Genomic DNA, 22,753 nt, shown 5'->3' on the forward strand with positions numbered 1-22,753 from the left:
ACCCTTTATTTTTTTTAATGCTTTACCCAACCGTTTACTGATCAATATTGACCTAATTTTTATGATAATACAACAAAGCTCATAAGTTGCTATTTAAATGTTGGTTAATTTAAGTTTAGGGGCTTTTTTGCCATGTAATCAGTCACTGGTCAAGATGGTTGAATTGGTTTATTTTTGCAGAAGTGCCATTTTGCAAAACCAGACTCTTGGATTAGATCCAGAGTGCCTTGTTCCTTTATTTTCCTTCTTTTGTTTACTTTTTGAACATTGAAAAGCATCTGACACTATGAGCTTCTTAAAATGACAGCTCACTGGTGGGTCTAGGGGATGTTTTTGACATGGTCAGCTGTTTACTCCCATTTCTAAACACACAGTTCACATGACTTTGCCCATTGAATGTGTTTGGTGCACTCATAACCCCTCCCTCTGCTGTCCTTGTTGCAGAACTCTATGCCAGCAATTATGACAATGTTAGCAGACCATGCAGCACAGCAGCTGCTGGACTTCAACCAGAAATTGGATATCAACCTGCTGGATAATGTGGTGAACTGCCTATATCATGGGGTGGGACCTCAGGTACGTTATGTGTTTATTTGTCTCCCTTTAATCATAATTTGACGTAAAGCATAAGTTTTGATATTGCCCTTGTGCTTTCTAACACGTCTTTCAACGTCTTAGTTTTCAGTCTAATTTGTCCACAATATTTGTTTCACAGCAAAGAATGGCACAAGAGGTGTTGACTCACTTAAAGGAGCACCCGGATGCCTGGACAAGAGTGGACACCATCCTCGAGTTCTCCCAGAACATGAACACCAAAGTAAGCTAGCCCCATTGCAGAGAGCAGTGGTGCACAGATACTTGATTTGCTTTGAGGAAGAGCACTTTTTGTAAAATACAAATGGATTTATTATATATTGGGTGATACTTTTTCTCAGTGGTTTGCATTTACCATGCATTCAAACATCTCAAAGATGCTTCAAGTGTTTTTTTTTTTTATCAAAAGCAGCTTTATATACAGAGTCACACAATATGGATATGCATTACTCCAGCAGGTTTAAAATGGTTCCTACTAGTCCAGTTTGTCTCATCATGCTTTATGTTAATCAATATACAGCATCCGCTCTTTGGATGAAATAAGTTCTTTTGTATCCGAACGGACCAGACAAACAAAAAACTGGCATTGTGTGCTTGAAGTATAATTTAAATACCAACTAAGGCATGTAGAAGTCCGGCCTTCTAGTTCCAGGGGAAAATTAGCTTTAGCTATTTACCCCTCTTTTGTAATCATTCCAACCAACTATCTGCTAAGTTGATCTTGGCTGTCATCATTCAACAAATGGCAATACAAAATACAGAACTTTGACACACCAGTGTGCAGCTCCTCTGTTTTACTAACTCTCAGCTTGATGAGACTAAAATGCAGTTCAAGTCTTGTCCTATTTCTGCATTGCCAATCAAGACAGATAGCTTTAGATCATGTTAAAAAATAATTGGAGAATTGTACCTTTAATTAGTGTTAGATATACAGACATGCATGTTCTGTTATATTATTAAGACTTGAGCTATCAGTTTTACAGTCAGTACTGGCAAAACAAAGGGGGGAAATATTAAACTTCGCAGATAAAAATCTCTAGGTGAACTTGTGCTTTTAAGTGCGTCATCAAGTTCTGAAACCTTTACCCTATAGTTTCCTGCCATATAAAGCTCTGGTGCAATTATACCTACTTTGTTTGCACGTTTCTTGTTAAATGTGGAGAAAATCCATTATTTTCAACTTAGATTATGACTACAGTAAAGTAATTACTGAAAAGTATATGAAACCATGTGTGCTGATAAAACTGGTAAACTGACTGCGATCTTGTAAAGTCAGTGTTTTAAATGCATTTAAATATTCACAACTACATAAACAAAAATGGTTATATGCAAGATCAAACCCTAATCCCTCAATCAAAATAAGACATTAATGGGTTTTTTATTAAGAATAATTGAGCTCCAGCACTTTTAAAGCTTCCTCAAAGATAATTTAACGATTTCTTTTCTTTTTCTTTTCATGAAAGATGGCTTTTAACATTGGTATTAACCTACTAATGTCTTGGGTTGATGTTAACAGCACTTTCTCTAGGTTTAAATTGTATTTTGCCAAATGAATAGGGGCATTAGAGGAAAAAGAGGAAACCTAAGGTAAAAACCTCAAATTCTGCATTTTCTTGATTCAATAGTTAAAAAAATGCACAACTGTGAGTACTTATAACATTTGGCTTTTTTGTTAGTAACTATAGTAATTCAGCTTTTTTGAAAATGTCATAAGTTCAAGTTGTGACTATTTGATATTAATCATAATGTTCCATTATGTTTATGGCTTGTAATAGGAAGAAAAGGGGTGTGTCATCCTGTGCATCTTGACACAGCTAGGCTTTGACGGCAGGCCTCCACAAGGTCTACCCTTTTTTAAATTCCCTTTGACTGAATTCTGTTCATCCGTTTCTATTGCATCTGTTTCACTGAACAGAGGGAGGTTGTAGGCTGCAGTCAGTAGGATCCATTGTATAGAGACAAAGATAATGACTTAATTTCACCTGTAGGGATCATGGCATTGCCCCCCCAACACACACACACACACACACACACTTTTTTCTCCTTTAAAGGACATCGTTTTCATTTTCTTCTTCCTGTTTTCCAGAACTTTTTAGTCAATGCCACCATAAGAATGTCCTTCTTTCAACTAAAGTATTTTTCTCTTCTTACCTGCTGTTGTTTATGCAGCGAGGCAGTTAAAGGTGAAATAAAACATACCAGAAATCTCATCCAGCTCTTCAGGTGACACCTGTGAGTGGTGTACTGTCGGTGTGCCTGTAAGGAGATTTCACCTTTAATCTTCCAGCATCCATTGTCTCTAGCACATTGTTAATCCTGCTTTAATAACATCCTACACTACAAGCCTTTTTATTTATATTTATTTATTATTTTTATTTTGAATCAATGATCCCTACAGTTGAAACGGTCAGTTGAAGTTACATTAAATTAAAGGTTAACTAGCAAATTAAATGTGTTTGTTTGAATTTTCTTGCTCCATGATTTGCAATGAAACGATCATGAATTAATTCAAAACTCAAACTGTGGCTGGTCCTGCTGTTCCTTATGGCACACCAGTTAAAGGGAACTGGTTTAGGTTTACCTTTACAGGTGAACTATAACCTGTTTTTAGTTTTTAGAGAACTGACTGATCTAAGGTTGGGTATCGATAACATTCGGTTCTGAATTCTGGTCCTTTAGGTTACAAATTTTTGTAGTTTGTAATGACTTTTTGGCTTTTATCAATCTAATATGTTTTATAATTTTGTTCCGGAGGCTGCTGCAGCTGTTTGACAGCTGCTGCTACACAGTCTGTTACATACATTTCCAATAAATGAAAGGGCTGCCTGCTTTTTCATTTATACTGTTGTGAACATATAACAGTGTTATGTTATAGTAATTTTTGTCACAATACATGGGCTACTCTTTGAGGGATTGGTCACATTTCACTGTTTCCCTTCTGTCTTTTTTATTTATTTATTTACCTGGCCTCATGCTTTGAGTTCCAGCTACAATCTGTAACACACTAAACGTCACACCTGTATGACACATGCTGAACCAGTGAGGTGGACAGAAACACAGCTAGTCGCGACTTTGCCGGCAGGTGTCACAAAAAAAAATCGGATCTAATCTGAACAAATTTAAACTCTTTCAGTGAAATGGCTTTAATTTAGGGAGGATAAAGTTCTCGATGCCCAACCCTACATGGTTTGTGCAGCCTTTGCAAAAGAAGTTCTAACATAAGTCTTGCCTTTCAGGCCATTAGACTCGCACTTCGGTGCCAAACCTGGTTAATGGGTTGGCTTTTTTTTTTCTGCTGTCTGGTGTGATGCTGGGAGAAACAGCAGGACTTCTGCAGTGTTCCAGCTTAATGCTGCTGGAAAAAAACAAGGAAAGAGAGGCAAAAAAGTGAATATTGCACCTCTATTAAAAATCTGCATGAAAGTTGTGGTTTAGTGCAATCCGATTTAGAAATAAATCTTACTCCAGGCTGGTGAACTTCATACTCCTTTTTTTTTTTGGTATATTTTAAAGTTGTACAATGCTGTAAATGTTATGGCTGTATCCTAATGCTGCTCCCACTTTGCATGTTGCAGTACTATGCTCTTCAAATACTGGAAACGGTCATCAAAACCAGATGGAAGATCCTCCCGCGGAATCAGTGCGAAGGTAAGTTTGTGATGTAATCCACAGAAGTACTGCTTCAGTCAGGGTTGGTTGTGATGTGCGGTTGCCATGTTGAAGTGTATTCCCTCACAAAGCATGCTGGTTTGTTTTCTGCTCCACTGGCGTGCACTGGCAGCTGCAAAGAGGTTTGATTTTGCACTCTAGTAGCTAGTTTAGAGGGAAAACAACCAAAACAAAATAGGACTGACTGTTTTTTTGTTGTTTTTTTTGTTTGTTTCGTTTAGTTTTTTTATTTCATTGTCTGAAACTTCTTGTAAAGAAATATAGAGAACATAGTTTATTATTATTATTATTATTATTAATGTTTGAATGTCATAAAATTACTAAAGGCTTTATGTCATTTCCTATTTAAGTGACCCTGGTGGGGTACGTTTTTCTTTATAGCAACGGGCTTTTCTGATTCTCTCTTTGAGCCTATTTATCTAACTCTACATGTAGGGTAGTGAGGGATGGGTTGTTTGTTAAAAGCTTCAAACACTAACTCATTAAACTTAGGAAGAAACCAGATTTTTCACTGATAATCATAAACATATGCTTTGTACTGTTGATGAGCTGTCTTTTTTTATTTTTTTTAAATAAAGAATATGAAATTATGCCCATATTGCAGTATATTAGTGTTTTTATGTGGTAGTGACAATAATATGAGGTGTTCAATGTTCAGACTTTAATTATTGCCTAATTGCCAATTGTACTTATCAGATTTTCCTTGTTTTCTTAAGTTTGACAGCGTCTATAGCGTGAAGCATTTATAATTGGATTATTTTAAATTCCAATCAGAGTTGGCAGAAAATTGCCTTAAATTTTATTGTTTTGAGCAAAAATAAATAAATAAAAATGATGATGAAATAAAATTATTAATCATTGTCAAATCAGTTAATTCTGCCTCCCTCCATTCTTCTATAATTTTGCTCAAAATTCATTTTTCCCATTGACCTAAGACTTACCTGCTTCTGACCGTAGATGCCTGAATTTTGTTCAAGTGGCAAACCCAGTGCAGGGCGACCGGCAAGTATGTCTTCTCCCCCTTGTGTCAGAGTATTGCCTCGTTTTCGGCTTCTCTCCCTACAGCCCAGCTCATAATTTCAGTATAGCTACAGTCGAGCGGCAAATGCGAGGGAGCTGAAAACTGTTTTTGAAGGTGCTCTGCTTACAATGTCAGTCTTGACTGAGAAACATCAGGGGAAATGTAACTTCCACTGAACCAAAAACAAAGTTTTTGCCCTATAGCTGTTCAGTGGTAGTTGCAGCCCTCATCCATAAGTTCACCAGTTGGCTTTGCAACAGTATGTAAATGGAGGACCACACCTTTTTTTTCTTTCTTTTTTTTTTCTAAACAAGTGTACAGTTGTGGGATAAGATTGACAGATGTAGCTAAATGCCAGCAGAATGTATGAAGGCTACTGAATAATGTGCTCCAGGCAACTCGTAATGTCAGGATAAGTGGACATAGATAAATTATTGGTGCATGTTAAAACTTTCCCTCTGATGTTTTTGTGTACTCATCAGGAATAAAAAAGTATGTTGTTGGACTCATTATCAAGACTTCCTCAGATGCTTCAAATGTAGAGGTGAGTAGACATAAACATTCATTCAGACTTTCTTTTTTTTTTATTTTATTTATTTTTTTTTTGAACAGTTGCATTAATGTGTCAGTGCAGGACTTACACATGATAACATAAGTGTGGTGCACATAACTTAAGTTTTGTCTAAAATTTAATATCTTCTCTAAAGTTAGAGCTCAGAGCATCTAAAACAGATGAAAGATGTTAGTAGAAGTAGACAAATGGTGAAGAAAGGGTTTGACAGCTTTTTCTGTCAGACTAAACTGCAGCAGCGTTCAGTCTGCTGGCATCTGCAAATCAGTTTTTTGTTTCCACTTTACATCGCGGTAGGTTAATTAGTTTGTGTCCGGGCAGCCGTGGTACCAGCGGTGCTGCTGTCACTTCAGCAGCTTTTCATGTCTTTCCAGCCATCCTGAGCCTTCAGACTATCAGGAGTTTTAGACGTTTATTTAAACGGACAAAAACATAGCTTGCATTTTATCCGAAGTATATGGTATTTGACTCACTGGCACTGAAGTTACACATATATAAACAGGAGGACAGAAATGGGTTAGGGTTAGTTTCTTTTGGTTGTAAGTGAAACTTTATTTTTATGATGGAGCCTGATATTGGCTATGCTAATAATAACTTTAATAAAGTCCAAAGGGAGAAAAACTCCAAAACTGAAAGTGATTACCTAATAAACAATGAATGAATTAAACTTAATATTGACTTTGATGGAATTGATGAGATGAGTTGTAAATGTTTTGAGGATGTTTTGTTTTTTATAAGAGGTCTGCAAAATATGACGCACAAAGTCAACTTCATAGACTTTTGCATCTTTGATTTTAACCCATTCCAGCAGCCTGGATTTAAACTGTGGGTTTGCATTCAGATGCAATGACTAATATTTTTGTCTAACTTGAAAAAGCACAATATGTCCTCTTTTATTAAAGTCTGATGCATCACATACTTCACTGAAACTTGCCATTTTACGAAGATGCAGATTCTTGATTCATATATACTACTCCCAAAATGTTTTCAAATTTCGGTTGTCAGGATGAACCTAAAATGCACTATAACCTTTACAGGTTTACTAATTTGAGTTTTGCCAAATTTTTTTAATGCATATGTACAACTTTTCAGTGTTTTAAGTAATTATTGCATAATATGCAGTTCTCTAACAAGGTAATTAATTACATAAAAAAAACAACAACAACCAAAAGAAGTATCTGAAAGATATCAGTGTTCTGCTTCAGTGACAGTTTCAGAAGTGATGCATCATTGGACTACTAGAAATTCTAAAAATATTAAGCATCAAAACCAAATGTCTTCTGTTTTGCTGTTAATTGTCTCTAATGTTGCCATGTATTGCTTTTTTTTCTTCAGTTTTCCACATTAGAAATAAGATTGTTAATGTGATGAAACTGACTATTAAAGAGTGACTTTTCTTTATTCCCATGTTTTTAGAAAGAAAAAGTGTACATTGGAAAGCTGAACATGATTCTTGTTCAGGTAAGTTTTAATGTGAAAAACAAACACTGAACTGTCTGTATTAAATCCTCTCCTGAATTTTGGGACTACAAGCAGAAAGGTGGATTTTCTTTTCCCAGCTTGCATATTTAAGGGTTTATGTGTCATCTCTGCAAACTGCTACATCTTAGAAGTCACATTATTAAAGCAGTCGCTTTAGAAACAGGTCTCGTCTTATTTAGGATCTGAGCGTTACCCATGAGCTATTGTTATTATAGTGAATGAGTTTTACATTGCGGGTGATGTAAAGCAGTCTCTGGGTGTCATTGTGTAAGCACTGTCCATACCAAGCATCCTCGCTGCAGTTACACCAGCTGCGAGGGCCACTTCACTGTGCTCCGCTTTAAGCTGGAATGTTTTCCTAAACCACAGTGCTACATGTATGGGACCTGTTTTTGAGAGCTGCAAAGAAAAAGAGCAACAAACATTTTGAATGATTTCCACCCTGATGGGAACTGAGTTCTATGATGCTCCAAACTGTGCTTCAACCAGCTTCTCACATTTTACTCAATGAGATTTTAATAAAATCACAGATGAGCACAAATACATTTACACCACAGAGGTCACAGTACCAGACATGCAAAAGTATATGTGTCACAAAGTGTGTTGATGATGATGCATGACAGCTCTCTGATCCTTGGAAGTCTCATGACTGGTTAGTATTCAGAAAATGGAGCAAATGTAAATTAAAAGTCTATATAACGACAGCAGGGGTTGTTTAAAGAGCTATTAACTGATTAGAAACATGCATGCCACTGAGTTGGTTTATCTAGATTTGTTTCCTTATGTGCTCTACAGGCAGGATTTTAACACACATTAGGCGGCGCTGTATGTGGGGAAATGCCAATATTCAAATGAGTCAGACTAAACATTGTTGGGACTTGTCTCTTGTCAAGTGTCAGTGAAGTCTCAATGAGACCATGCATGAACAGAAATAGTTATATCTGTGCCTCCACATGGAGTTAGCTTCGTGTCTTTCTCCTGGCCTGAATGTTTCTTTTCACTCTTAACTCTTATAACTCCACTAGAATGCTGGCATACCAGAGAGCTATCACTTAGATTACATGCATCAAGCAAAGAAAACATCTAAAGAGGTTGTTTAAACTATTAAAATCAGGTTAAGAACTATCCAACACATATTAACCTTTCAAACTCCTCTAGATTCTTGATGCCTCCAAGCAGTATAATTATTTTGTCAACAATTTCTCTGCAAAAGTATTTGTGCAACTATGTTGGGTAAATTGTGATTGATAGCTTACCCTTTAGGTGATCTATGAAAGTTTTCTCGGCATTTAATTCCTGTCAAGGAGGTTCACAACAAAACAGCAATATGTAGTGTTTATTTAGAGACCATGTAAAATCCACATAAGTGATAACGTGATTATTTATTTTATAATAACTAATATTGCTATTGTAATTTGTTGCTAAGAGACCTTTATTTTTACCCAGAAAATATGATGAAGTATAAATGTGTAAATAGTTTCTGTTGTGCGTTTGTTCCAATGCCAATATTTTTTCTCCTAAAAGCCGAGACTTGAGAGAATGATGTGCAGATGAGAAAAGGCTTGGTCACAGTTGATCTGTGTGTTATTTCTACAAAGTTCTGTTAGGAATAAATTCTGATTTCTTCCTCTGGTCGGCCTTTATCCTGCTGTATCTATTGATACTTTAATTTTACATCATTTTAGCCTCAGAATCTGACAACTGAGGCTCTGTTGAAAAATAAATGGATTGAGCTTCTACATGCAATTTTACATAAAGGCTAAAAAACATAAAGGAAAAAGAGATAAAAGAATAGCTTGTAGTTTTAAGGGTTAAGCAATTTTTAAGATCCACTTACATCCAGTATTAAAATCAACAAAAAGACTTAATTATGGATGAGTTGGTCCTCATCAGACATCCTCTGTGCACACTTAACAAAGCTGGTTGGCTCCTGATTTCTTATTTAAAATGAACATCTCAAAGTAGATGAGAAGTTTGAAATGAAACGGTCCTCATTAGGAGAAAAGCTGCAGAGGAAAAATGTGGTTCCATGGATTCCCGAAGGATATGCACATTTGTTGTGATATTCTGTGTGAGTACAGACATGTACAGTATAGTAACAAATGGCTGTTATAAAAAGGAAATAACAGAGGGATTAATTGACAATGGCACGTGGAAAAACATTTAGACACCACCTCCCTGTCTGAGGCAATGCCTACTGACTACAGGAGTGACTTTGCATTATCAACAGTGAGAGTGAGTCATCACTAGTGTCTGCTGAGCTAACGTTGTGTTGGCTTTGAATGATAGAAAAGCTCCAGATTCCACTTTCACTCAGGATGCTGCTTCTACAGGGAAACGTGTAAATTGTGTGAGAGCAGAATTAGGTTCTGTCCTGCATCTTTATCACCTTGTGAGATTTTACTTTAAGCAGAAGTTGGTTTCATCTGCTCAGTTTTTCATTTTCAGATGCCACATTCCACATGATGAGGTATCTAACGCCGGCATGTTTGTACCCCCTGTTCCTGCAGATCTTGAAGCAAGAGTGGCCCAAACACTGGCCCACCTTCATCAGCGACATTGTAGGGGCGAGTCGCACCAGTGAGAGTCTTTGTCAGAACAACATGGTCATTTTGAAGCTGCTCAGTGAAGAAGTGTTTGACTTCTCCAGTGGCCAGATGACTCAAGTCAAAGCAAAGCACCTAAAAGACAGGTCAGCATCATCAGAAACCACCAAATGCCTTCATCTGTCTGTCATTGCTAACCTAACCTCTTAAAACCAAAGGAAAGTTTCAAGTGAATACTGTATCAGATACAAATGCATTTTTTTTTTTTTTTTTCAGCATGTGCAACGAATTCTCCCAGATATTCCAGCTCTGTCAGTTCGTAATGGTACGTTCATCTCTATCTTACACTCATAACTGATGGTATATTTTAATATTTTACTTTCTAGTATGTTTTTTCAAGATATTTACATCCTTTGTTCTGCTTTAGGAAAATTCCCAGAATGCCCCTCTGGTCCACGCCACCCTGGAGACTCTCCTGCGTTTCCTCAACTGGATTCCACTGGGATACATCTTTGAAACCAAACTAATCAGCACGTTGGTGTATAAGGTGTGGATACACAAACATGCACTTCAACTGAGTCTGAGTGGTTAATTAACCTCTTCTTGATGAGATCCCTGCTGTACAGAGGGGGCAGCATGACATGCATGGAGTGCAGAAGATCTTTGCACACGAAGGAAGATGAAAGAGAGAAACTTGGTTAATAGACTCTACCAAGCATTGGCATCCAAACGAAACACTGTTGAAACCGAAAGCAATTATATGGAAATCTAAGAAAAGCATGAGAACAGCACTGTCTGCTTTAGAGCTTCTGCAACATCTAGAGACTCTGCTGAGTATAAAAACGTCTGATCTGTCTCATCACTGTGGGACGCTGTAAGCTAGCAGCCAAAGAAAAACAAAGACATTAACATAATCATAGACCTTGTCTTACTTTTGTTGTTTAGTGGTCAAAAGTTTTATTCCAGCCCTAAGAACCTCTGTGTTTTCCTACGACTCTGCCTTTGAGATAAATCATGAAGTTTCTGCTAGTTTCCATGCAGCTGAAGTAAAGTGTTCACTCTTCCAGTGATATCCTATCTTGGGGTTCAAGATTTTACATAGAACTCTTGTAGTTGTGAAGATAAGTTTAATTTATTTTGGGTCTGTGATTTTAGACAAGAGGCAGAAAAATAGGCCACACGATGAAGATGTTGAATAACTGAAAACCTGCCTGAATCGTTCACAGTTCCTGAACGTTCCCATGTTCCGCAACGTGACGCTGAAGTGCCTGACAGAGATCGCTGGTGTGAGCGTCAGCCAGTACGAGGAGCAGTTCGTTACCCTCTTTACACTGACCATGTGTCAGCTGAAGCAGGTGGGTCAGATGAAATAACTGACTTTCACCTCCGTCTCCGACGCTGAGTGGAGTTTTTAACTTTCCCATCTCCGTTCAGATGCTGCCCCTGAACACCAACATTCGGCTGGCCTACGCCAACGGGAAGGACGACGAGCAGAACTTCATTCAGAACCTCAGTCTGTTCTTGTGTACCTTCCTTAAAGAGCACGGCCAGCTCATTGAGAAGCGGCTTAACCTCAGAGAGACATTAATGGAGGTAAGAGATGTTTTTAGTCACACAGACTATTCCTCATGCCTAGTCCGACCAGAAAAATGATGGTTTAGGATCCTTGATAAACAAATGTATAGCTGCTCTGATTGTGTTATGGTTCCTCTGTGTTTGTTCAGGCCCTCCACTACATGCTCCTGGTATCAGAGGTAGAAGAGACAGAGATCTTCAAAATTTGCCTCGAGTATTGGAACCACTTGGCTGCTGAGCTGTACAGAGAGAGTCCATTTTCCACGTCTACATCCCCCCTGCTCTCTGGCAACCAGCACTTCGATGTGCCACCGCGCAGGCAGCTCTACCTCCCCGTTCTCTCCAAGGTACTGCCAGCTACATTCAACTTAACTGCTTTATTGCTGTGATATAATGCAAAACTGACGTGTTTCAGGAATGTTGACAACTGTTTTGCATGATTTATTGCTAAATTTATTAAGGCTACCTTCAGAGTAATTTCTGACGCTGTGCAGATGAGAGTGTGCAAAGCTGTTTCAGTTCTGGAAAACTGCAGCTTCTTAGCTTGCAGTCGCTAGAATCAGTTGGCACCGTGCAGAGGCAGGCGGCTGCTGCAGTTCTGCCAGAGGAGATGCTAGTTACTGTTACTGATAATCAGCCGTCAGTTATGTACTCTAAACATTTAGTTTCTCCCCTGATGGTAATATTTCACATTCCATTACATTTATAGAGCATATTATACATGTGAGCTGTGTGTGTCAGTAAAACCAGTGAGTTGCTTTAGGTGCTGACAGGTTACTTTATGCGTTGTGACAGGTGCGTCTGCTGATGGTTAGTCGGATGGCCAAGCCGGAGGAGGTCCTGGTGGTGGAGAATGACCAGGGGGAGGTGGTCAGAGAGTTCATGAAGGACACAGATTCCATCAACCTCTACAAGAACATGAGGGAAACCCTCGGTATGACTTACTAATGAGGGCGTCTGAGTTCACATCCTATTCAGTTATCATTAGACTCCAGTTTCTATGACATAACCACAAGTAGTGGGGTTCTTTTTTTCCCCTTTCTTTTTTTTTTTTTTAAAGGAGGGCTAACTTTTTTTGCATTCATTGCACCGGTCTACCTAACTTTTTAATTTAGATGTACCTGAATTTTAACAGCATCACTACAGCAATACATTTTAAGGATTACTTTTTCATCATTACCCATGTACAATGATGGTTGTATAAATGATTGTGGACAACAATGAGGTTTAGGAAAATGCCGAATAGCTTTGAATTTCTTCAATTTTGGTCGATTTCTGCAAATAGACGGGAGGCTGCAGAGGTCAAAATTAATCCAACTCTCATCTAGCTTGTCATATTCATTTGGCTTGGGCATTGTGGAAAAACTCATGTGTATGAGCAAATTCCACCATATTCCACAATTTACAATTGATTTCAGTTTCATTTTTAGATTCTGTGATTTGATTCGTGTTTTCCACTTTTGTGGAGGTCAACTGACGCCTGGGTAGTTATCTCAGGTCATGACAACTGTGAGGGAAGGATCAGATCAGGACCAGTCGGAGGCAAAGATTCTCTGCCTTTAACCATTTTTGTTATTTTTTATTTTTAATCCTGGTGTAGTTCTTTCCTGAGCTTGGGGAAGGCAAGGCAGGTTTGTTTCTGTAGCAGATTTCATCTACAAAACAGCTCAAAGGGCTTTACATAAAACAATAGAAGCAAAGTACATAAGAAACATTAAAGTACATTAAAATAGAAGAATTTAACAAACTAAAAAAAATAAAAAAAAATTAAATAGAAGCAGAACAAACTAAAATAGAAACAATACAACATACAGTGGGTTACAGAGCATAATTGTACATATGTAATAAAAATATGTTGAGAAAGGAAAAAAAAAAAAGGTGAAACATCTATTAATTAAAAGCTGTGGCTAAATTAAAAGTAAAAAGAAAAAAAAACGGTGGTTGATAAGGTTTCAGACTTGATTTTTTTTTTTTTTTTTAAAGAAGCAAAAACAAAGAAAAACCGGTTCGGACCAGGCTTCAGGTTTTCTGTTTGTTCCTGATATTGGAAGCAGAGGAAAAAGAAAACTGTTAGGATGGAAAGCAAACTTGACCCAGATGACCTTAGGACGTCTCTGTGGCTCATATGGTGTCAGCTGATCAGATATATATTCTGGACCAGAACCATTCAGTCTTGTACACCAGCAGCAATATTTAGGCCCGAGCACCGAAGGCGGTGCGAAGGCCTATTGAAATGCAAGCGTTTATTATTAGGCCCGAGCACCGAAGGCGGTGCGAAGGCCTATTGTAATTGCTCCGTTTCTTCCTTATTAGGCCCGAGCACCGAAGGCGGTGCGAAGGCCTGTTGTAATTGCTCCGTTTCTTCCTTATTCTTCTTCTTCTTCTTCTTCTTCTTCTTCTTCTTCTTCTTCTTCTTCTTCTTAAACATTGGAGGCATTTTTGGGGACCTGAACATGCACGAAAACGCGCCTATTTTTGTGTACCCCCCCAAAGGAATGCGAAAAATTTGATATTTTGGGGTGCTTGGGACTGTTCGGGCAAAATTGAATGAGAGCGCCACCTATTTAATATGCCCCGCCACTGCACATCATCAATCTTTATGAAAATCGCTACATATATTCTAAATGTTCGGGCGAACAAAAAATCCTCTTGGAGCAACAGCCTACAACCAACAGGAAGTCGGCCATTTTGGATCAAAGTCGCCATTTTGGCGTTTTACTGACATTTTCAAAATCTATCTCCTCCTAGAGATTTCATCGTACCGCTACCAAAATAGCTCAGGATGTCCAGAAGGCATGTGTCTTTAAAAGTTATTGAAAGTTTTCTAATAGGAGAAAGGGCATGGAGGGGGTGGGGCCTCAAAGTTTGGTGTCTCGCCGTGAAGAACGAAAGTGATATAACTTCCACATAAAACAATGTATCTGAACCAAAATGGCCATGTATGATGCCAGTCCCATCCTGAACACATTTACATGTCAATATTTGGGTTATGAATTGGCCACGCCCCCTGGTGACAGGAAGTCATGGTTTTTACTTGGAGACCCACTTATCTGACGTTTTGGACACAACCAGGTCCAAACTGGGTCAGACAGCAGAAAACAAGTTGGTGATGATATCTGGTGAAAACCATTGCTCTACGCTGCAGGGCGAGACCGTGGCGCCATGGCGAACTTCGATAAGACGCCATGACATCATAAATCGCTATAAATCCCTCAATTCTAATCCAATCCCCATCAGGCTTGCAGAGATTAATCAGCATCCCGCCCTGAACAGATCCATATGACCAATACCAGACTAGCCCTAAGCCCCGCCCACTTCCAACAGGAAGTGCTTTTTTTCATACGCAGGGATCCATCTTCTCAGGAATGAAACTTACAGACTTGAAAGTGCTTCACAACAGGTCAAACCCTTTCATGATACCACAATAAAAATCTCAAGATGCTTCGCCAAACGTAACCATGGCGAATAATGGTCCGACGCCATCAAACAGGAAGTACTTGTAACTGACCCATTGTACTGCTTATCTCCACCAAACTTGGCAGAGAGGATCGCGGTCAGGCCGGGAACTCAGCCACATTGACATATGCTGGAAAAATTGTAATACGGCTCTATAGCGCCCCCTACAAATATTTATTTGATCATAACTGCCCACTACATTGACCAATATGGCTGAAATCCAGTATATTGATAGAACATGGAAGGATGTACAAAAAAGTCTCTTGGACCTATATGACAACTTCAACAGGAAGTCGGCCATTTTGAAAAGACTGTCATTTCCGGGGTCATTTTTGCATGTTTCTTTGCCTTGCATTTGAACGAACTCCTCCTACAGATTTTATCGTATTTACCTCAAACTCAGTCTGAACACTCCAGAGGCATGTGTGGTCAAAAGTTATTGAAAATTTTCTAATAGGAGGTGGCGTTCAGCGGCGGCGCCTCATCAAGTTTTGATGTTTCGCCATGAAGCACGGAATTCATTATTTCTGAAATACAACACTCATTTTGTACCAAACTGCACATGTTTCACTTCAGTTCCATGCCGACCACATCTACATGTCCAGATGTTGTCATCTGGACATTGCTTAACGCTGCATGGCGAGACGATGGCACCATGACAAGGTTGGATAAGACGCCATGACATCATTAATCATTATAACTCAATTAATTTTCATCCAATCAGGATCACACTTACAGTCATTATTCAGTTTCTGCTCCTTAACAGATACATGTAACTACTTCTGGTCTTGGCCTAAGCCCCGCCCACTTGAAACAGGAAGTGCCTTTTTCCTGCAGCGGGGTCCCTCTCGTCAGGGATTAACCTCACACACTCAAAAGTGCTTGAGATCAGGTCAAACCCTTTCATGATATTAGAGAAAGAAAACCTCAAGTTCCTTCCTCAAGCAAAACATGGCAAATGGCGTCCACCGCCATGAAACAGGAAGTACTTGTAACTGACCCATAGTAATCCTGATCTCCACCAAACTCGGCAGGGAGGACAAAGGTTTTGCCTGGAACTGATTCAACTAGACATATGCTGGGAATATGGCTCTATAGCGCCCCCTATAAATATTTAATCTATCAGCTCCAACCACTGCTTTGACAGACGTTGATGAAATGTGGCATATTTATATAACATGCCAGGACAAACAAAAAAGCCTCTTCATGTCCTCATCTTGTCAACGCCATTGACCCGCTCCCTGTAAACAGGAAGTCCCACCATTTTTATCGATTTAAAGCCTGTAAAACCAATTCAGACTCATTAATATCATCCTTCATGAACTCATGGTTGAAAAGTTGACTGACTTCTTGCAGCATCATGATTAAAATGGCTTCCTGGCATGGTTGTATCATTCGCCATGAAATAGGAAGTGGCTTTACTCTTGCTGTCAGTTGACCAATTGAGCTGTTATTTTCCTGTTCTCATTAGAGTTCCAATGTAAACATGGTTCTACATGAAAATGATAATAGCACCACCCAGTGGCCACATGGAATTTTGCTCTTGATGAAATCATGCTCCAGTTTGTGGTATTTCAACACAGTTTGTAAGAAACAAGGTCATGAACACTTCAGATGTCATCACTGGAAAGGCTGAGGTGCAAGTTGATCCTCTCATGAGGAAAATCACCTCGTCATGGAGATAAACTCTGGAAGAATGGGCATATGGCTGTGGGGAAAAGCGGCCGTGCTTACTGAGGAAGGTTGCTGGCTGAGGGGGCGATGCATTAGGCCGAAGCGGCGCCAGAGGTGCGAGGGCCTCCAACGCTGCTTGCAGCTTTAATTCTTCTTCTTCTTCTTCTTCTTCTTCTTAAACATTGGAGGCATTTTTGGGGACCTGAACATGCACGAAAACGCGCCTATTTTTGTGTACCCCCCCAAAGGAATGTGAAAAATTTGATATTTTGGGGTGCTTGGGACTGTTCGGGCAAAATTGAATGAGAGCGCCACCTATTTACGATGCCCCGCCACTGCACGTCATCAATCTTTATGAAAATTGCTATAAATATTCTAAATGTTCGGGCGAACAAAAAATCCTCTTGGAGCAACAGACTAAAACCAACAGGAAGTCGGCCATTTTGGGTCAAAGTCGCCATTTTGGCGTTTTACTGACATTTTCAAAATCTATCTCCTCCTAGAGATTTCATCGTACCGCTACCAAAATAGCTCAGGATGTCCAGAAGGCATGTGTCTTTAAAAGTTATTGAAAGTTTTCTAATAGGAGAAAGGGCATGGAGGGGGTGGGGCCTCAAATTTTGATGTGTCGCCGTGAAGAACGAAAGTGATATAGCTTCCACATAAAACAATGTATCTGAACCAAAATGGCCATGTATGATGCCAGTCCCATCCTGAACACATCTACATGTCAATATTTGGGTTATGAATTGGCCACGCCCCCTGGCGACAGTAAGTCATGGTTTTTACTTGGAGACCCTCTTATCTGACGTTTTGAACACAACCAGGTCCAAACTGGGTCAGACAGCAGAAAACAAGTTGGTGATGATAACCAGTGAAAACTGTTGCTCTATGCTGCAGGGCGAGACCGTGGCGCCATGGCGAACTTTGATAAGACGCCATGACATCATAAATCACTATAAATCCCTCAATTCTGATCCAATCCCCATCAGACTTGCAGGGATTAATCAGGGTCCGGCCCTGAACAGATTCATATCACCAATTCCGGTCTAGCCCTAAGCCCCGCCCACTTCCAACAGGAAGTGCTTTTTTTCAGACGCAGGGGTCCATCTCCTCAGGAATAAAACGTGCACACTTGAAAGTACTTCACAACAGGTCAAACCCTTTCATGATACCACAATAAAAATCTCAAGCTCCTTCGCCAAACGTAACCATGGCGAATAGCGGTCCGACGCCATCAAACAGGAAGTACTTGTAACTGACCCATTGTACTGCTGATCTACACCAAACCTGGCAGGGAGGAGCGCGGACCAGCCGAGAACTCAGCCACATTGACATATGTTGGAAAAATTGCAATATGGCTCTATAGCGCCACCTACAAATATTTAATTGATCATATCTGCCCACTACATTGACTGATATGGCTGAAATCCAGTATATTGATAGAACTTGGAAGGATGTACAAAAAAGCCTCTTGGACCTATATGATAACTTCAACAGGAAGTCAGCCATTTTGAAAAAAGTGTCATTTTTGGGGTCATTTTTGCATGTTTCTTTGCCTTGCATTTGAACGAACTCCTCCTACAGATTTTATCGTATTTACCTCAAACTCAGTCTGAACACTCCAGAGGCATGCGTGGTCAAAAGTTATTGAAAATTTTCTAATAGGAGGTGGCGTTCAGCGGCGGCGCCTCATCAAGTTTTGATGTTTCGCCAACAAGCACGGAATCTATTATTTCTGCAATACAACACTCATTCTGTACCAAACTGCATATATTTCTCTTCACTTCCATGCCGACCACATCTACAAGTCCTGATGTTGTCATCTGGACATTGCTCAACGCTGCATGGCGAGACCGTGGCGCCATGACAAGGTTGGATAAAACGCCATGACATCATTATTGAGTATAAATCCCTCAATTTTCATCCAATCAGCATCACACTTGCACTGATTAATCAGAGTCTGCTTCTTAACAGATATATGTAATTACTTCTGGTCTTGGCCTAAGCCCCGCCCACTTGAAACAGGAAGTGCCTTTTTCCTGCAGCAGGGTCCCTCTCGTCAGGGATTAACCTCACACACTCTACAGTGCTTCAGATCAGGTCAAACCCTTTCATGATATAAGAGAAAAAAAACCTCAAGTTCCTTCCTCAAGCAAAACATGGCAAATGGCGTCCACCGCCATGAAACAGGAAGTACTTGTAACTGACCCAATGTACTCCTGATCTCGACCAAACTTGGCAGGGAGGACAGTGGTCAGGCCTGGAACTGATTCAAATACACATATGCTGGTAATATGGCTCTATAGCGCCCCCTATCAATATTTAGTCTATCAGCTCCACCCACTGCTTTGAACGACATAGTAAAATGTGGCATATTTATATAACATGCCAGGACAAACAAAAAAGCCAGTTCATGTCCTGATGTTCTCAACACCATAGCCCTGGGAAAAGGAAGTCCCACCATTTTAACCCTTTATCCTCTGTATAACTAATTCTAACTCATTAATATCATCCTTCATGAACTCATGGTTGAAAATATGACTGACTTCTTACAGCATCATGATTAAAATGGCTTCCTGTGATGGTTTAAATCATTCGCCATTATACAGGAAGTGGCACTAACCCTGCTGTCAGTTGACCAATTGAGCTAATATTTTCCTGTTCTCATTAGAGTTCCAATCTGAACATGGTTGTACATTAAAAGAACTTTACCACCACCTAGTGGCCACGTGGAATTTTCCTCTTGATGAAATCATGCTCCAGATTGTGGGAATTCAACACAGTTTGTAAGAAACAAGGTCATGAATGCTTCAGATGTCATCACTGGACAGGCTGACGTGCAAGTTGATCTTCTGATGAGGAAAATCACCTCTTGATGGAGATAAACTCTGGAAGAATGGGTATATGGCTGTGGGCAAGAGAGGCTGTGTTGCTGGAGGGAGGCTCTTGGCCGATGGGGCGGTGCAATAGGCCGAAGCGGCGCCAGAGGTGCGAGGGCCTCCAACGCTGCTTGCAGCTTTAATTAGGCCCGAGCACCGAAGGCGGTGCGAAGGCCTATTGTAATTGCTCCGTTTCTTCCTTATTAGGCCCGAGCACCGAAGGCGGTGCGAAGGCCTGTTGTAATTGCTCCGTTTCTTCCTTATTCTTCTTCTTCTTCTTCTTCTTCTTCTTCTTCTTCTTCTTCTTAAACATTGGAGGCATTTTTGGGGACCTGAACATGCACGGAAACGCGTCTATTTTTGTGTACCCCCCCAAAGGAATGCGAAAAATTTGATATTTTGGGGTGCTCGGGACTGTTCGGGCAAAATTGAATGAGAGCGCCACCTATTTATGATGCCCCGCCACTGCACGTCATCAATCTTTATGAAAATCACTACACATATTCCAAATGCTCGGGCGAACAAAAAATCCTCTTGGACCAACAGCCTAAAACCAACAGGAAGTCGGCCATTTTGGGTCAATGTCGCCATTTTGGCGTTTTATTGACTTTTTCAAAATCTATCTCCTCCTGGAGATTTTATCGTACTGCCACCAAAATACTTCAGGATGTTCAGAAGGCATGTGTCTTTAAAAGTTATTGAAAGTTTTCTAATAGGATAAAGGGCATGGAGGGGGCGGGGCCTCAAAGTTTGACGTCTCGCCGTGAAGAACGAAAGTGATATAACTTCCACATAAAACTATATATCTGAACCAAAATGGCCATGTATGATGCCACTGCCATCCTGAACACAATCTACAATGTCAATATTTGGATTATGAATTGGCCACGCCCCCTGGCGACAGGAAGTCATGGTTTTTACTCAGAGACCCCCTTAGTCTGACGTTTTGGACACAACCAGGTCCAAACTGGGTCAGACAGCAGAAAACAAGTTGGTGAGGATATCCAGTGAAAACTGTTGCTCTATGCTGCAGGGCGAGACCGTGGTGCCATGGCGAACTTCGATGAGACGCCATGACATCATAAATCACTATAAATCCCTCAATTCTGATCCAATCCCCATCAGACTTGCAGGGATTAATCAGGATCCGGCCCTGAACTGATCCTTTTGACCAATTCCAGACTAGCCCTAAGCCCCGCCCACTTTCAACAGGAAGTGCTTTTTTTCAGACGCCGGGGTCCATCTTCTCAGGAATAAAACTTACACACTTGAAAGTGCTTCACAACAGGTCAAACCCTTTCATGATACCACAAGAAAAATCTCAAGCTGCTTCGCCAAACGTAACCATGGCGAATAGTGGTCCGACGCCATCAAACAGGAAGTACTTGTGACTGACCCATTGTAATGTTGAGCTTCACCAAACTCACAACGAAAGAGTGTGGTCAGAGAAGGAACTCAGCCACATTAACATCTGCTGGAAAAATTGCAATATGGCTCTATAGCGCCCCCTACAAATATTGCATTGATCATAACTGCCCACTACATTGACCGATATGGCTGAAATCCACAACATTGATAGAACTTGGAAGGATGTACAAAAAAGCCTCTTGGACCTATATGACAACTTCAACAGGAAGTCGGCCATTTTGTAAAAAGTGTCATTTTGGTGGTCATTTTTGCATGTTTCTTTGCCTTGCATTTGAACAAACTCCTCCTACAGATTTTATCGTACTTACCTCAAACTAAGTCTGAACACTCCAGAGGCATGTGTGGTCAAAAGTTATTGAAAATTTTCTAATAGGAGGTGGCGTTCAGCGGCGGCGCCTCATCAAGTTTTGATGTTTCGCCATGAAGCACGGAATCCATTATTTCTGAAATACAACACTCATTTTGTACCAAACTGCACATGTTTCACTTCAGTTCCATGCCGACCACATCTACATGTCCAGATGCTGTCATCTGGACATTGCTCAACGCTGCACGGCGAGACCGTGGCGCCATGACAAGCTTGGAAAAGACGCCATGACATCATTAATCAGTATAAATCCCTCAATTTTCATCCAATCAATATGACACTCGCAGTGATTAATCAGGGTCTGCTCCTGAACAGATACATGTTACTACTTCTGGTCTTGGCCTAAGCCCCGCCCACTTCAAACAGGAAGTGCCTTTTTCAGACACCGGGGTCCATCTTCTCAGGAATGAAACTTACACACTTGAAAGTGCTTCACAACAGGTCAAACCCTTTCATCATACCACAAGAAAAATCTCAAGTTGCGTCGCCAAACGTAACCAAGGCGAATAGTGGTCCAACGCCATCAAACAGGAAGTACTTGTAACTGACCCATTGTATTACTGATCTCCACCAAACCTGGCAGGAAGGAACGCGGTCAGGTCGGGAACTCAGCCGCATTGACATATTCTGGAAAAATTGCAAAATGGCTCTATAGCGCCCCCTACAAATATTTAATTGATCATATCTGCCCACTACATTGACCGATATGGCTGGAATCCAGTATATTCATAGAACTTGGAAGGATGTACAAAAAAGCCTCCTGGACCTACATGATAACTTCAACAGGAAGTCGGCCATTTTGAAAAAAGTGTCATTTTTGGGGTCATTTTTGCATGTTTCTTTGCCTTGCTTTTGAACGAACTCCTCCTACAGATTTCACCGTATTTACCTCAAACTCAGTCTGAACACTCCAGAGACATGTGTGGTCAAAAGTTATTGAAAGTTTTCTAATAGGAGGTGGCGTTCAGCGGCGGCGCCTCATCAAGTCTTGATGTTTCGCCATCAAGCACGGAATCCATTATTTCTGAAATACAACACTCATTTTGCACCAAACTGCACATGTTTCACTTCAGTTCCATGCCGACCACATCTACATGTCCAGATGATGTCACCTGAACATTGCTCAACGCTGCATGGCAAGACCGTGGCGCCATGACAAGGTTGGATAAGGCGCGTGACATCATCATTCTTTCTAAATCTCTCAATTTTCATCCAACCAATATGACACTCACAGTAATTAATCAGGGTCTGCTCCTGAAGAGATACATGTAACTAATTCTGTTCTTGGCCTATGCCACGCCCCCTGGAAACAGGAAGTGCCTTTCTCAGACACTGGGGTCCCGCTCATCAGGGATTAACCTCACACTTTCTACAGTGCTTCAGATCAGGTCAAACCTTTTGATGACACTACAGAAAAAAACCTCAAGTTCCTTCCTCAAGCAAAACCATGGCGAATGGCGTCCACCGCCATGAAACAGGAAGTACTTG

At 40.3% G+C, this 22,753-nt stretch overlaps 1 protein-coding gene across 3 annotated transcripts in view; it reads left to right on the forward strand.

Annotated features, from left to right (window-relative positions):
* xpo1b (exportin 1 (CRM1 homolog, yeast) b) overlaps positions 1-22,753 on the forward strand; it is a 42,629-nt gene that overhangs the window by 1,513 nt on the left and 18,363 nt on the right. For 2 of the 3 annotated variants that reach the window (XM_042010726.1, XM_042010727.1), the window contains exons 2-13: positions 445-576; positions 716-817; positions 4,170-4,242; positions 5,767-5,828; positions 7,272-7,316; positions 9,848-10,029; positions 10,160-10,208; positions 10,311-10,430; positions 11,110-11,238; positions 11,318-11,476; positions 11,608-11,805; positions 12,254-12,392. In XM_042010726.1, the coding sequence (XP_041866660.1) occupies positions 451-576; positions 716-817; positions 4,170-4,242; positions 5,767-5,828; positions 7,272-7,316; positions 9,848-10,029; positions 10,160-10,208; positions 10,311-10,430; positions 11,110-11,238; positions 11,318-11,476; positions 11,608-11,805; positions 12,254-12,392 (1,384 nt within the window). In that variant the 5' untranslated portion in view covers positions 445-450. Of the gene's footprint in view, positions 1-444; positions 577-715; positions 818-4,169; positions 4,243-5,220; positions 5,270-5,766; positions 5,829-7,271; positions 7,317-9,847; positions 10,030-10,159; positions 10,209-10,310; positions 10,431-11,109; positions 11,239-11,317; positions 11,477-11,607; positions 11,806-12,253; positions 12,393-22,753 lie in introns of those variants that run through there. The other variant, XM_042010728.1, reaches the window with a different exon arrangement.

The sequence above is a fragment of the Melanotaenia boesemani genome, chromosome 16 (assembly GCF_017639745.1).
Source record: "Melanotaenia boesemani isolate fMelBoe1 chromosome 16, fMelBoe1.pri, whole genome shotgun sequence".
In the NCBI taxonomy this organism is placed as follows: Eukaryota; Metazoa; Chordata; class Actinopteri; order Atheriniformes; family Melanotaeniidae; genus Melanotaenia; species Melanotaenia boesemani.